At 40.7% G+C, this 14,119-nt stretch overlaps 1 protein-coding gene across 4 annotated transcripts in view; it reads right to left on the minus strand.

The window, feature by feature from the left end:
* Window positions 1-14,119, minus strand: part of PPP1R12A (protein phosphatase 1 regulatory subunit 12A) — a 139,974-nt gene that overhangs the window by 38,207 nt on the left and 87,648 nt on the right. For all 4 annotated transcript variants that reach the window (XM_060191360.1, XM_060191362.1, XM_060191361.1 and 1 more), the window contains exons 6-9: window positions 10,022-10,096; window positions 8,600-8,688; window positions 8,297-8,454; window positions 2,239-2,360 (exon numbers count right to left, since the gene is read on the minus strand). In XM_060191360.1, the coding sequence (XP_060047343.1) occupies window positions 2,239-2,360; window positions 8,297-8,454; window positions 8,600-8,688; window positions 10,022-10,096 (444 nt within the window). The remainder of the gene's footprint in view (window positions 1-2,238; window positions 2,361-8,296; window positions 8,455-8,599; window positions 8,689-10,021; window positions 10,097-14,119) is intronic.

Raw genomic sequence — 14,119 nt, forward strand, 5'->3', positions numbered from 1 at the left:
AAAATAGTTCTTTAATTTCCTTGTACATCGTGGTTAAACGCTCTGAGTGACACTTGATCAGAAAGCATTAATACAAATACTGAAGCAATCTTCTAAGGAAGTTATGATGCTTGAAATGAAGACTAAAGCAGAATTTTTAAGTATGTCAGTTACAAAAACAAATGGCTGCTGGTAGGTCCATTCACTACAGACTCAGAAGTAATTCTGAGTAAGAATTCTTACAGTGAAGTAGTTCTTGGCCCCCGGCCCCCAATAGAAGAGTTATTTTTGAATATCTGCTTCCTTCCAGTCAGGGCAGTTGGCATAAACTGAGAAATTTACAGCCATCAATCTGAGGCAAATACTTGAAACAAAAGTATAATAATGTTAACTGAAGACACCGCACAGGAATTCTAGAATAACTTTTGCTTAAGCAGCTCATGGTGATAGGAACTATGGCATTTTATGTGTCTGCAGAAATGGCATTGTATGCTCTGCTGAAAAATTTCCTCTGCTTTTAGGAAATTTCATTTTGAAGCATATACATGTATGATCATATGAACACCAGTTCTTACTATTCTGAGAATGTTAAATTCTACAGTAGAGAAGGTAAAATAACTTTTAAAAAATTCTTTTTATTATCTTTATTTATTTATTAGAGATAGTCAGAAATGGAGAGGGGAGAGAGAGACAGAGTCCTGCAGTCCTGCTTCACCACTTGTGAAGCTTTCCCCCTGCACGTGGGGACCGGGGGTTCGAACCGGGGTCCTTGTGTTCTGTAATGTGTGTGCTCAACCAGGTGCGCCGCCACCAGGCCCCCTAAAATAACTTCATGGCTCCCTTGTAAAATCACACTGTGTATTGGTGAAATGACATGCTTAGCACTAACACTCTCCATGGTGGCTTCCCCGGGGAAGAGCTACAGAGAAGGGTTATTGCTGAATTCTCTAATTGATGATTGAAAAGACTCTCATGTTTTGGCCACCTGACAGAAATACATCAGAAACAAAAATCAGCCTTCAGATTGGCACAAAGAAAATGATGTTAGATAAAAGTCTAAATTAAGTTTTCATGACTCTCTTCCTTGGAGCTCCTGAGTACAATGGGCAGTCCCTGACTGGACGGGGAATCAAAGCTAAAAAAGACACCGGTAGGAGATTAACATGCCCACATTACTGCCTTAGGTCTGATCACTTCATTGTGAAAACAATTCAAGAATGCCTTTGTATTTAGCAGACACACACACTGAAGTACTTTAAAAGGATATGCTGCTGTAATAATTGCGGTTACTTCTACATGATTTGGCAAAAGACAAGTGTGTATTTGTGTATAGAGAGAAATAAGGCACGTGAAACAAAGTGTTGAAAAGAAGACTAGTAGATAACCACAAAAACCAAAGAAATTCTTAGACTTTAAGTCTTTTTATTATTGTTATTTATTATTAGCTAGAGACAGAGAGAAATTGAGAGGGAGGGGAGGGAAGATAGGGAGAGAGACAAGAGAGACACCTGCAGGTCAGACCTGCTTCACCACCCGCCCCCCCGGGAAGTGTCCCCCCCTGCAGGCGGGGAGCAGGGACTTGATCCTGGATCCTTGCACACTGTGATGTGTTTAACTAGGTGTGCCACCTCCTGGCCCCCAACTTTTAATCTTTGATTTGAATTAACAGAAGGGCCAGTTCTCGAGTTGCAGGGGAGTCTCTAACACCTCAACACACTAGTAGAAAATATTTGTGAGATCAAACAGGTATGGAGGGGTGGGGGTATAGCATAATGGTTATGCAAAGAGACTTTCATGCCTGAGGCTCTCAAGTCCTAGGTTCAATCCCCCACACTGCCATAAGCCAAAGCAAAGTAGTGTGCTCTGGTTAAAAGGCAAACAACAACAACAACAACAAAAAAAAAAACAGGTATGAAGAATGGAGAAGAGAGCAAGAAAAGAAAGAAATGAATCATTCGGGAGCATTTCGTCTCAGACTGGCATACTACACTTGCTGGCTTTGTATTGAGCTGGGACTGCTTTCTGTGCTTAACTTACACATGTGTGAAGTCATCAAAATGTACTCTTACTTGAGAGAGATAAGGGATGTGAAATGTTGAGTTTCTCAAACGGTCAACAGAAATAATAGAAACTACCATGAAATTCCTGTGGAGAATTTGATCTTCCTGCCATTTTTTTCTTAACACTTAACTGCCAAGTTATCTTTTGAGTGTGATCTGGTTCAGAGGGAATCTGAGTCCTTAAGCGGTTCTGGCTTACCTTTTTAACAGGTGACGTGGGAGTTGCCTGGCCAGACGAGACAGTAGGTGTCACAGCTACAGGAGCTGCTGGTGTACTTGCAGTACTGACATTAGTTACAGAAGCCACGGGTCTTGTCTTATCTATTAAAAAAGAACAGCAACACGAAGATTCAAGATTCTTTTCTTTTTTGGGGGGCGGGGGATAATCCTCAGGATTTCACTGCACCAGGCTAACTTTTTCAGAAAGAAAGAGACAGAGAGAGAAAGAAATAGATGCCCCCAAATCACACCCTCTCTAGGTGAGCTATCTTAAAGGCCCAAGAGTCAAGATTCTATATGAATCTGGTTTTTAATGGCTGGGGGAAAAAAATATGTTTTACATTCTGTTAATTCAAAGATTAGTAATACTGACATGAGAGAATCTCATCAAGATTTGTACAAACCAAATAGTGGTAGAAAAAAAAAAAAAAGAAAACTGGGGGCCGGGTGGTGATGCACCTGGCTAAGTGCTTGTATTACTAGGCACAAGAAACCAGGTTCAAGCTCTCGGTCCCCTGTGCAGGGAGAAGAAAGCTTCATGAGTGGTGAAGCAGTGCTACAGGTATCTCTTTCTTCCTTCCTCTCTATTATTCTCTGTTCTATCAAATAAAGTGCTGTTTTTTTTTTTTTAAAGAAGAAAATGAAGACTGTGGTTGAACATGTAAACCAGGTTGATTTTCAGCAAAACGACAGTCAAATGCAAATAAAGGTCATTGCGTCTACAGCAGTAGTACATTCTTTGGTCTAAACATGGGGTAGGTAGCACCAAGCAGTCTATAATTTGGGAGGAACTGTGACGTTTTAAAACCCCGATTAGATACCCAATTTCATTACACTTTCTCCTTTTGGCCAATTTCCCAAGGGAATTTTCAACCTCATGCTAACATTATGTAATACTGTTATACTTTATATAAGTAGACACTATTGAAATATACTTAATCTTTTTTTTTTTTTTTTTTAAACAAAGCAGTGCTCAACTCTGGCTTATTGTGGTGCAGGGAATTAAACCAGGGAATTGGAAGCCTCAGGCATTCGAGTCCTGTGCATAGACATTATGCTATCTCCTACGCTTATTTAATACAGCAGTTGTAAACTCCCAATTTGCAGCACCTCATTCAGTCCTCTTTATGACTATGGAAATGTTATGATATATTTATAGTAACAGGGTCTGAGAAGCATAACTCAAAGCAAGATTAAAAAAAAAAAAAAAAGACCAGGCTGAACTGGTACACTTAAGTCACAACTACAACTCTTCAGATAAAATGGATGAGACTAACTCAGTCTAACAAAATTAATTCTTAGTGTTCATTCAGCAAAAGCTAAACAAAGATAAGTTCAGATTATATCATGGATAAAGTAATTAGATCAGCTTCCTAGAAAACAATCTACTTGCCTCAACAAATGTCTCTAACTCCACATACCAGGAATATACCAGTAACAGGACAGCACATCTTAACTGCTCGCATGCTAGTAAAAGAAACGATAAAGATGAAATCTTTTTCCCCCCCATTTTCTCCTGGTTTAATCTCCCTCCTCCAGATAGAGGATGAGAGACAGAGGGATGAAGAAAGACCCAGCAGCACCATTCTGCTGCTTGTGAAGCTTCTCCCTGGAAGGTGCTCCAATAGGCCAGCACCCTGAGCATGGTAAAACGTATGCTGTACTCAGTGAACCATCCCCTGCCCGATGGACATGTGTTTTGTAGTAGGAAAATCTATATATTCAAAAATATCTGCTTGCATTACAGATGAACATGCTGGGAGTTGGGCGGTGGTGCACCGGGTTAAGTGCACGTGGTGCAAAGTGCAAGAAATGGAGTAAGGATCCCGGTTCGAGCCCCCGGCTCCTCACCTGCAGGGGAGTCGCTTCACAAGCTTCATGGTGAAGCAGGTTTGCAGGTGTCTATCTTTTTCTCCTCCTCTCTGTCTTCCCCATCTCTCTCCATTTCTCTCTGTCCTATCCAGCAACAACGACATCAATAACAACCATCAACAATGTTAAACAACAAGGGCAACAAAAGGGAAAATAAATAAAATTTTTAAAAAATGGGAAAAAAATGAACATGTCTTAGCTGCCAGCCATCTAACTTACTCTAGAAACAAAATTATTCTTTTTCCCCAACTACCACTGAAATTTAAAAGCTATTATTTGGAAGAAAATTAGAGCTTTTGGTTGAGTTCCTAGTTTCATCTAATTTATGAGAAAGGATACTAATAACTAAATAATAATTTAATTAAAAAATTAGCTTGATAAATTGAGAGGAAATTCAGCAAGTTATTTTATATCAAGTAGTTTTCCAAGGAAATAACTGTGCAAAGAGTTTGCAAATTGTCCCATCTGACTCCAGGCTCCATGCTTTCTCAGGCTTGCCAAATACAGCGTGATTAAGACTCGACAGTATTAAAAGACAGGGAAGGAACCAATGGCAGTTAGGCAGGACTGAGCCTGGAGACAGAGTCACATTTTCCTGGCACAATCCACTGTTGCTGAAAGGAAGAACAAAATCATCACAGAACAATGCTTCAGGGGACACTGAGACAATTTCAGCAAGGAGCCCAAGAGTGACTGGTAAACTCAAACTCCAAATGGGGAATGAACTAATACAATGTACTCTGATGACAAGTAGTCCTAGTCACATTCATCCAATGGTCTCAACTCCTATCCAGATCATCTATTACGTCTATTTCTTCTTTCACCAGTAGACACTTCCATCTGGAAAGGTCAGGGGACTCATTCATTAGTGGCACAAATGATCTGAATCTGAAATCTTTTGTTTTAAGTAGCTCCTCGCTGCTAGCACTAACTAATGAATAGCATAAGATGATTGAAATAAGAAAATAGATAAAATATTTTTTCACAAGTCTGAGAGATGCTCAGACTTCCAGTTCTTGAATTTTACTAGAAGAGAGGGAAAAGAGTTGACACGTGACCTAGGAAATCTGGCTGCTAGTCCTGACTTTCTTGAACATGTCTGCTTCATTTGTAATGATATCTTTCACTACTGTTTTTAGGGTGGGCACTAAAAACATGTCTCACAGAGAGAAGATTAGCTACAGAAAAGGCCCAGGAGGTAGAACAACGCTCTGGACTCTCAAGCAGGAAATGCCAACCTTGATCCTTGGCATCACACATGCCAGAGTGATGCTCTGGTTCTTTGTCATAAATAAATCTAAAACAAGTCACATACTTACAATGTCTCTGACTCAGTATAAATTTATCACATTTTTTTTTTTTTTGGCCCCAGGGTTACTGCCGGGGCTCAGTGCCTGCACCACGAATCCACAGCTCCTGGAGACCACCCCCCCCCCTTTTGTTGCTCTTGTTGTTCCATCATTGTTGTGGTTACTATTATTGTCATTGTTGCTGTTGTTGGATAGGACAGAGAGAAATGGAGAGTGGAGGGGAAGACAGAGAGGGGGAAAGAGAGACAGATACCTGCAGACCTGCTTCACCGCCTGTGAAGTGACTCCCCTGCAGGTGAGGAGCCGGGGGCTCAAACCCGGATCCTTCTGCCATTCCTTGCGCTTGGCGACACATGCACTTAACCCGCTGCGCTACCGCCCAACTCCCTATCGCTTCATCTTGTAGTTTGTAAAATAAGTGAGAACTAAACTAGCACAGATTTATCTGAAGTGCTCCTGGGCATCAACACCATTATTACACAAAGCCTGAGGCTTCAAACAGTTGTTAGGTAGCATCCATATTAGCACTGCTTTCATGGAAAACCAATCTGACACGAAGAAATCACCAACACAGACATTCTAGTCTTGTTTCAATCTAGTCACCAGACCGCGCGTGTTTGTTCTCATGTAACTTACTCCTCTAAGGAGAAACAGTCTGAGGCACGTCGTACAAACAAAATGTAATTGCCAATGACAAAACTGCTGCTATAGCTCTCGACTGAATCTATACAGCTGTCTTGAGGAGGCAATATGCGGACTCAAGCAGCCAGCAATGTGACAACAAGAAAGAAAATACTGAGACCTCTGAATAGAATCCAGCCACTTACATATCTTGCAACTTCATCACGCTTAACAGGAAAACATTTAACTTGGAGTTCTAGTAACCTTAAAGAAAACAGAGACATCTCAAATGCATCACCTGGGCACACCCTATCACCCTATCTGCTGAGCAACGGCTCTTTCTTTGTTGCCAACAAAGTACCTGCGTGTCTCCACGTCTCCTGACCACCATGTGTTACCCCTTTTAGGAAGGGGAGAAAGAAAGACACTGCAACACCACTTCCCCACCTGTGAGGCTTAGTGCCCTGCAGGTGCCCCTCTGCGGGGGCGGGGCTCAGAACCAGTCCTCACATGCGGTAGGTAGCACATACGCTCTACCAGGTGGACAGCCACCTGCCAGTCCCCTCACCTTTTATTTTTAGGGGAAGCAGCATTATAAGTATGGACTTCAGAAGGATCTCTGAGTAGATTTTATCTTTATGAGTGCTGAAGCAGTACTGCAGGTCTCTCTCTGTCTCTCTCTCTCTACCCTTTTCCTCACAATTTCTATGTCTATCAGAGGAGGAAAAAAAAAATCCACTGGAAGCAATGGATTTCTTGTGTAGTCATCAAGCCCTAGTGAGAACCCTGGTAACAACTTAAAAAAAAAAAAAAGACATAAGCCCCACTGGTTCTGTGTTTCCAAGAAACTTACATCTAAAATAGAATAGAGACTGAGGAATGAAAGGGTGAAGCAAGGTACTCCCTCCTCTCAAGTCAGTAACAGAAAAAAGGGCAGGAACTGCTCTGCTCTCTTATCAGACAGAATGGCTTCTCAGAAAAGAAAAGAAGAAAAAAAAAAAGCCGTCAGGGGCAAGGAGGGACACATAGCGATCAAAGGATCAATCCAAGAAGACAGAAGTGTCATTGATGTCTAGGCAGCCAATAAGGAAGCATCCAAACATGCAAGGAAAGTCCTAACTGATCAAGAGATACACTGACAGCAACACAACATAGCAGGAAATCTTTTCTTTTCTTTTCTTTTCTTTTTTTGCCATCAGGGCTATCACTGGGGCTGAGTGCCTGCACTACAAATCCACCACTCCTGATGGCCTCTTTTCTACCACCCCTACCTCTTTTTTTTTAGCAGGAAATCTTTTTTTTTTTCTTTTTTAAAGATTTTATTTATTTATTAGTGAGAAAGATAAGAGGAGAGAGAGAGAAAGAACCAGGTATCACTCTGGTACATGTGCTGCTGGGGACTGAACTCAGGACCTCATGCTTGAGAGTCTGATGCTTTACTCACTGCGCCACCTCCCGGACCACTTTAGCAGGAAATCTTAACAAATTTTAAGGCATGAGACAGATCACCAGGACCAAAAACAAACAAACAAACAAACAAACAAACAAACAATCAACAAAGAACTGGCTTTAGCTGAAGCTAGATATGAGATGGACATAACAGAAATATACTGCATATTCTGCCCTTTAATAAGAGAATACATTTGCTTCTCATGTGCACAGGGAGTATTCCCTAGGACTAGCCATATACTGAGACAGAAAACTAGCCTAACTATATGAGAACCGAAACCATAAAAAGCCATTTTTTCATACCATGATGATACAAGGCTAGAAGTCAACCACAAAAAGAAAAACAGGAAGACCACAAAGATGTGGACATATATAACATGCTTCTGCATAACACCTGTGTCTATGAGGATAGCACAAGAGAAATTAAAACATATCTGGAGAACTATGAAAATGAGAGCAGCTGCCAGGAGCCAGGCGGTGGCACATCTGGTTAAGCACACACATTACAGTGTGCAAGGACCCAGGTTTAGGCTCTGGTCCCCACCTGCAGGTCTCTCTCTCTCCCTCAATCCCTCTCAATTTTTCTGTCTCTCTCCAATAGTAAATAATAAGGGGCAGGGGGTACCAATCCTATGGGGTGCTGCAAAAGCAGTTATGAAGGAAATTCACAACAGTAACAGGCTCGCCTCAAGAAACTGGTACGGAATTTCAAAAATGAAAGCCTTATCCCATCATCATTTTAGGGCATCAAAATTCTAATGATGAGTCTTATTCTTCCAGCCTCACCTGTTTCCGCTTCTGACTCGGAGTCATCTTCTTCGTCTTCTTCGCTAGAGCAGCTAGACTCATCTTTCTTTCCTTCTTCCTCATCATCAACCTTTTCTTGTTCTAGAGAGTCAATACGGGATGCATTTTTCTCTGTCTCAATAATCAGTGTCTCTTTGCTGTCGAAGGAAAACAAACTCCAAATGATTATATGTACTCGAAGTGTAAGGACATTAATATTCACAAAGTCTAACGAGCGTGCCTGTAGCCACCGCACCAAGTCATTCATCACAGTAGTAAAATCTACTTTATTATTTTACTTACTTTTTAAAGGTCTTCTGTGACTGATTATTGTCTATATTGGCTGTTGACTCAATTAGAGGAGATTTCTTCTCCCGTTTTTCACTATGCAGCTTCACAAGTTATAAAAAGGAAAATGCAATTATTAAAGTAGTAAAAGACAAGTGAAACACAAGTTAAAATAGCAGGCACTTTTCAAATAGAAATTGAAACAAAACAAATAAAAAGGCTGAAGTTTTACTTGGAAAGGGCTTTGGTAAGAATGACTGGACCATTACAAAGCTCCCTGCAGGACTACAAAGATTTTTAGGTCACTCTAATTTTAATTCGCTAAAAATTCAGGGTTCATTAGTCACCTAAGATATCTGATGCTTTACTCAGAAGTCTGCTTCCTTGCTACACACTGCTTATCATCTACGACTGAAATGCTAGTCTATTTCCTTTAAGCCAACTTTCTTAAGGAATTATAAGAATGTTCTTCTTGAGAACATAGAACTATACAAGTATTTGCTTTAGTCAAGGGGAGGCTAAAGAAATGGGACTTGCTGCAGGGAGACAGCTGCCGGTGAAGTACATTCTTTATATACACGAGGTTTTAGGCTGGAAGCCTAGCACCCCATGTGATACAGATACAACCATGCTCAGGTCTCTCTCTCCCTCTCACTCTCACAGAATACATTAAAAAAAAAAAAAGGAATAGGGGCCAAGTGGTGGCACACCAGGCTGAGCGCACATATTATAGTGTGCAAGGGCCTGGGTTCCATCCGGCCCCCCACCCCCCCCACCTGCAGGGAAATGTTTCAAAAGCAAATCTGCAGGTATCTCGCTCTCTCTTCCTCTCTATCATAATTTTGCTTTGTCTTATCAAATGAAAGAAAGGGGGGGAAGGGGGGCTGCTGGGAACAGTGGATTCATAGTTCTGGCACTGAGTCCCAGCAATAACCCTGGTGGCCAAAAAACAAAACAAGGAATAAACAACACAAAAGTTAAATGCCACCCCCCCCCCCCACCCAGTGTCATTTAGCTTGACTGCTAGGAATAATGTAAAGGCAAATACAGGAAATTTTTCAAGGATTTAAAATTTTTTTAAAAAAAAATATCTATTTACTTATTCCCTTTTGTTGCCCTTGTTGTTTTAGTGTTGTAGTTATTTTGTTGTTGTTATTGATGTTGTCGTTGTTGGGATAGGACAGAGAAAAATGGATAGAAGAGGGGAAGACAGAGAGGGGGAGAGAAAGATAGACACCTGCAGACCTGCTTCACCAGCTGTGAAGTGACTCCCCTGCAGGTGGGGAGCAAGGGGCTCAAACTGGGATCCTTCCACCAGTCCTTGTGCTTTGCGCGACGTGCGCTTAATCCGCCGCGCTCCCATGATTTTTTTCTGAATTCAGAAGCTACTAAAAACCTTATTAAGGTAGAGACAGTTTAGACCGTCACTAGACATACCAGATTCTGCTTCTTTTGCAACTCTTCTAAATAGCCTAAAATGTCTTCATCTGCTACGTCAAAGGCTGTTTGGCCCTAGGTAGGAGAGAAAGGGTGGTGATGACACAAAGTCAGTAAGTTACAAAACGTCTTAGCAAATCAGTATTTGACAGAAATTAGGCAGTATTTTATAGTACTCAGGAAACCCAATATAGAGAAGATGTATAAAGAATGCTTAAAGAGAACCTCCCTCTGCCTTGTAATGGATTTATGAAGGTGTAACAGGTACAGCAAACTGCCCACACTGTAAGCACACAACTGAACAGTTTCTGTAATTCAGTTTCCCAACTGTAACTGCAATCCATTCTGGCAGGTTTTTCTTAGTCCCCACAGAACTGGCATACTGGTTCTCACTTCCTCATTTCCTATGCCCCCAGCACAAGGTGATCATAGGTCTGTCACTGCAGCTGTGCTATGATCCCCCACTCTGGATTCAGTTCGAGACTCATTCACGCCACAGCAGCGCCACAACTCCGTTTCTTGTTACTGCTGAATAAAATGCCATCCCACAGAAAGACATCTGGCTGCTCTGTTCATGAACTGAGGAACAATTTTTTTGCTTTCTGTTGCCCCCCCCCACCCCTCCGGCCATTTATAATGAATAATACTGAACTGAAAAGTCAAGCACAGACGTTTGCGTGAACATTTGTTTACATTTTCTTAGGTATAGTCATAGATGGAATTACTGAGCCATGCAATAACTCTTTAACCCTTTCAGTACACAGTATTTTCCCTAGTCATGCCAGTAATGGAAGTTGGAATAGAACCTATCTCCACTGCTCCATTGTCTTTACAGAAAAATAACAAAATCTTCTACTAGTAGTAGCACAAGCAGCTTCATTATTCATTCTAATGTAGCTACGAAAGTAAAAATACCAGCTAATTATTATAATACTGCATTAGGAAGCAAGGGGGGGTATATATATTTCAGTGCTAGAGCACAGGGCTTGCAGGCCTGAGGTCCCACACTAAACTCCAGATGGTACTTGCCATATGCCAAAACCAAGCAATGATCTGGTCTCCCTCTCTTCACAATTCTCTCTGTCTCTCTTTCTCTCTCTCTCTGTCTCTCTTTCTCGCTCTCTCTCTTCTACCACCACCAGAATTAATGCTGAGGTTAGGGCTGCATGGCAAATCCACTGGTCCCCACAGTCATTTGTTGAAGAGAGGAGGAGACAGAGAAACAGAGACATGGGTAGCATCACTTCACTGCTTGTGAAGCTTCCCACCATTAGGTGGGGACCAGTAGCCTGAACCCAGATCCTTATACATGGTAACACATGTGTTCATCTGGGTGTAACACAGCTGGACCTCAACCAAGTCTCTTAATAAACAAAATACAAATCTTTGTTTGAAATCTATGTCACAGGGGCCAGGTGGCAGTGTACCTGACTGAGTGTACATATACAGTGCACAAGAACCCGGGTTCAAGCCCCTAGTCCTTACCTGCAGGAGGGAACCTTCTCGTTTGGTGAAACAGTGCTGAAGTGTCTGTCTGTCTGTCTCTCTCTCTCCTCTCTATCTTCCCATTCCCTTTGAGTACTCTCTTTCTCTATCCAATAAACAAAATATTAAAACAATACAATTAAACCTATAATTTGTAGTGAATTAAAAAGATAGTAAATATACTTTAAAATTTAATCTCTAAATGTTTAAAAATACTTCCATTCACTCATGTGCCGACAGATTTTTATATTTCCTATGGTATAAGTTGTTGCATTTTCTGTAACACATCACCCTAAATTGTATTTTTTTTTACCTGTAAAAGAGTTTCTCTGAAAACTTTTGTGTTTTTAAAATTTTTTATATTTATTTATTTTCCCTTTTGTTGCCCATGTTACTTTTCGTTGTTGTTTTTAATTTTTTTTTTTTTTAACTTTTGTGCTTTTAACCTATTTTAAATTTTTTGACACCAGGATTGCCTCTGAGGCCTGGGGACTGAATGACTCCACTGTTCCTGGCAGCAATTTTTTTTTTTTTTTTCCCTTTCTGTCCTGATAGATAAGAGAGAAAAAAAATGAGAAAAACAGAGAGGACAGATACCTGCTGCACTGCTCTGTCCCTCCTGAAGCCTCTCCCTTGCAGGTGGGGACTGGGAAGTTGAACTTCCCAAGTTACTGCACATGGTACATGTGTTCTTCTGCTCAACCCCTCATCCAAACAACTTATATAGTTTAAGATGCATTTCTTTGACATAAATTTTAAGGTAAATTTAGTAGAACATATTTAATCTTTAAGTTCTGAAGGTATCAAATGACAAGGTAAGTACAGACAGATTAACACAATTAAGACTAATCTGAGTGGGGGTAAATAGTATAATGGTTATTCAAAGAGACTCTCATGCCTGAGGCTCTGAAGTTCCAGGTTCAATCCCCTGCACCACCATAAACCAGAGCAGAGCAGCGCTTTGGTTAAAAACAAGCAAACAACAACAACAACAAAAACTACTCTGCTTTGACTGGACAAGAAAAATAACATGCTGTTTTAAAATGCAGCTACTGCAGAGGAACTAGTGGGGGTTGTGTTGTTACGTGGAAAACTGGGAAATGTTATGCATGTACAAACTAGTGTATTTACTGTGGACTGTAAAACATTAATCCTCCAATAAAGGAAAAAAATAAATAAAATGAAATGTAGCCAATGACAATAGTGATAGTCTATGAACACAGCCCAAATTATTAAAATGAAAAAAATTAAAAAGTAGAAGACCTACTGCAGAATATAATCCTTTCTATTTAAGATTTATTTATTCATGGTGGGGGACCAGAGCTTACCGTAAGCTAAAGCTGAACAGTGCTCTGGTCATGAGAATTAAAACAAATTAATAAATGTTTGCATTTATGAATCAAAGGCCCTTGGAATACAGAGTGAAAATCCTCACATTTGAACAATGTCTTCTTCAAATCTCACTGTTTAAGAGAATACCAGGAGACAGCACAGGCTTCACGCCATGTGCGCTTAAGGCAGTGCGCTACCACCTGGCCTCCATGAACACTGATTTTTATAATTAAAATATTTTGTTTATTTATTAATAAGAGGGCGAGAGGCAGAGAAAGGGAGTGAGACAAAAAGCAGAGACACATACAGCCTGAACTTGGGTCCTTGGGCTTGGTAATGTGTGTACTCTACTGAGTGAGCTAGCGACTGAGGAAAATAAAACTAGAGCAATCACAGCCTAAGGAAAAAGTGCACAGGGACTTCGCTGAACAAAGAGAAACAATAATAAGGGTTTTATGAAAATCACTTGACTTCTCCAGTTGTTTCTGAATCAGCAAGAGCTCTGAAAATAAATTCTGTTCTTTCAAAAGGATGAAGCTTGCACAATTATCTTCTGTGTAGGTCTTTCTCCTTGAATACAACTATGACAGTATAACTATGACTATCACACAGGATGACAGATATTAACAAATAAAGAACAATGATAAAATAGCACACTGTCTGCGCTTCACTACAATAACATGACTAGGAAGAACTTAGTATTATGTAATAAATACATTGCATATAGAATAGCTAACAAGTGAGATAGCCTTTAAACAACAGCAAGCTCAACTTAATAAGCTTTTCTCTAGTCCTTATCTGAAGGTAAATATCACTGAACTGCTCACATAGGGAGGAAGTGGACACTTGCTTCCCAAAGGCGGGGCACTATTTGGGACACACGCATGGAAAGCAAAGGCCAGGAGACTGCGGGCAGTCGCTACATCTTCAGGGACATTATAACTACGAGGGAAGGTTCTTCTCTTTTTAAAAATCAAAATAATTTTTCCATGATTCTTATTGGGTATAGGTGTGATACAGGGACAGAATCTCTCATCTCAGCATGAGTCTCCGTAAAAACATTCTCTTCCCCCAGCTCAGGCCCTTTCTCGTCACCATGCACCAGGGCCCCAGCACTGCCAGAGAAGTTTCTATATCAGAGAAGAGCTAATCTGTAACTTGTTCGTGGATCGGTGTTAAACATATTTATTCTTGACTTGCCTAAAAAACTTTCATTGCTTTCTATGACTTTCTTGCTTTGGTTATATAACACTTGTGTGCAAAGCCGTTCAGTGTTTTTGT

The sequence above is a fragment of the Erinaceus europaeus genome, chromosome 5 (genome assembly GCF_950295315.1).
Source record: "Erinaceus europaeus chromosome 5, mEriEur2.1, whole genome shotgun sequence".
Taxonomy (NCBI): Eukaryota; Metazoa; Chordata; class Mammalia; order Eulipotyphla; family Erinaceidae; genus Erinaceus; species Erinaceus europaeus.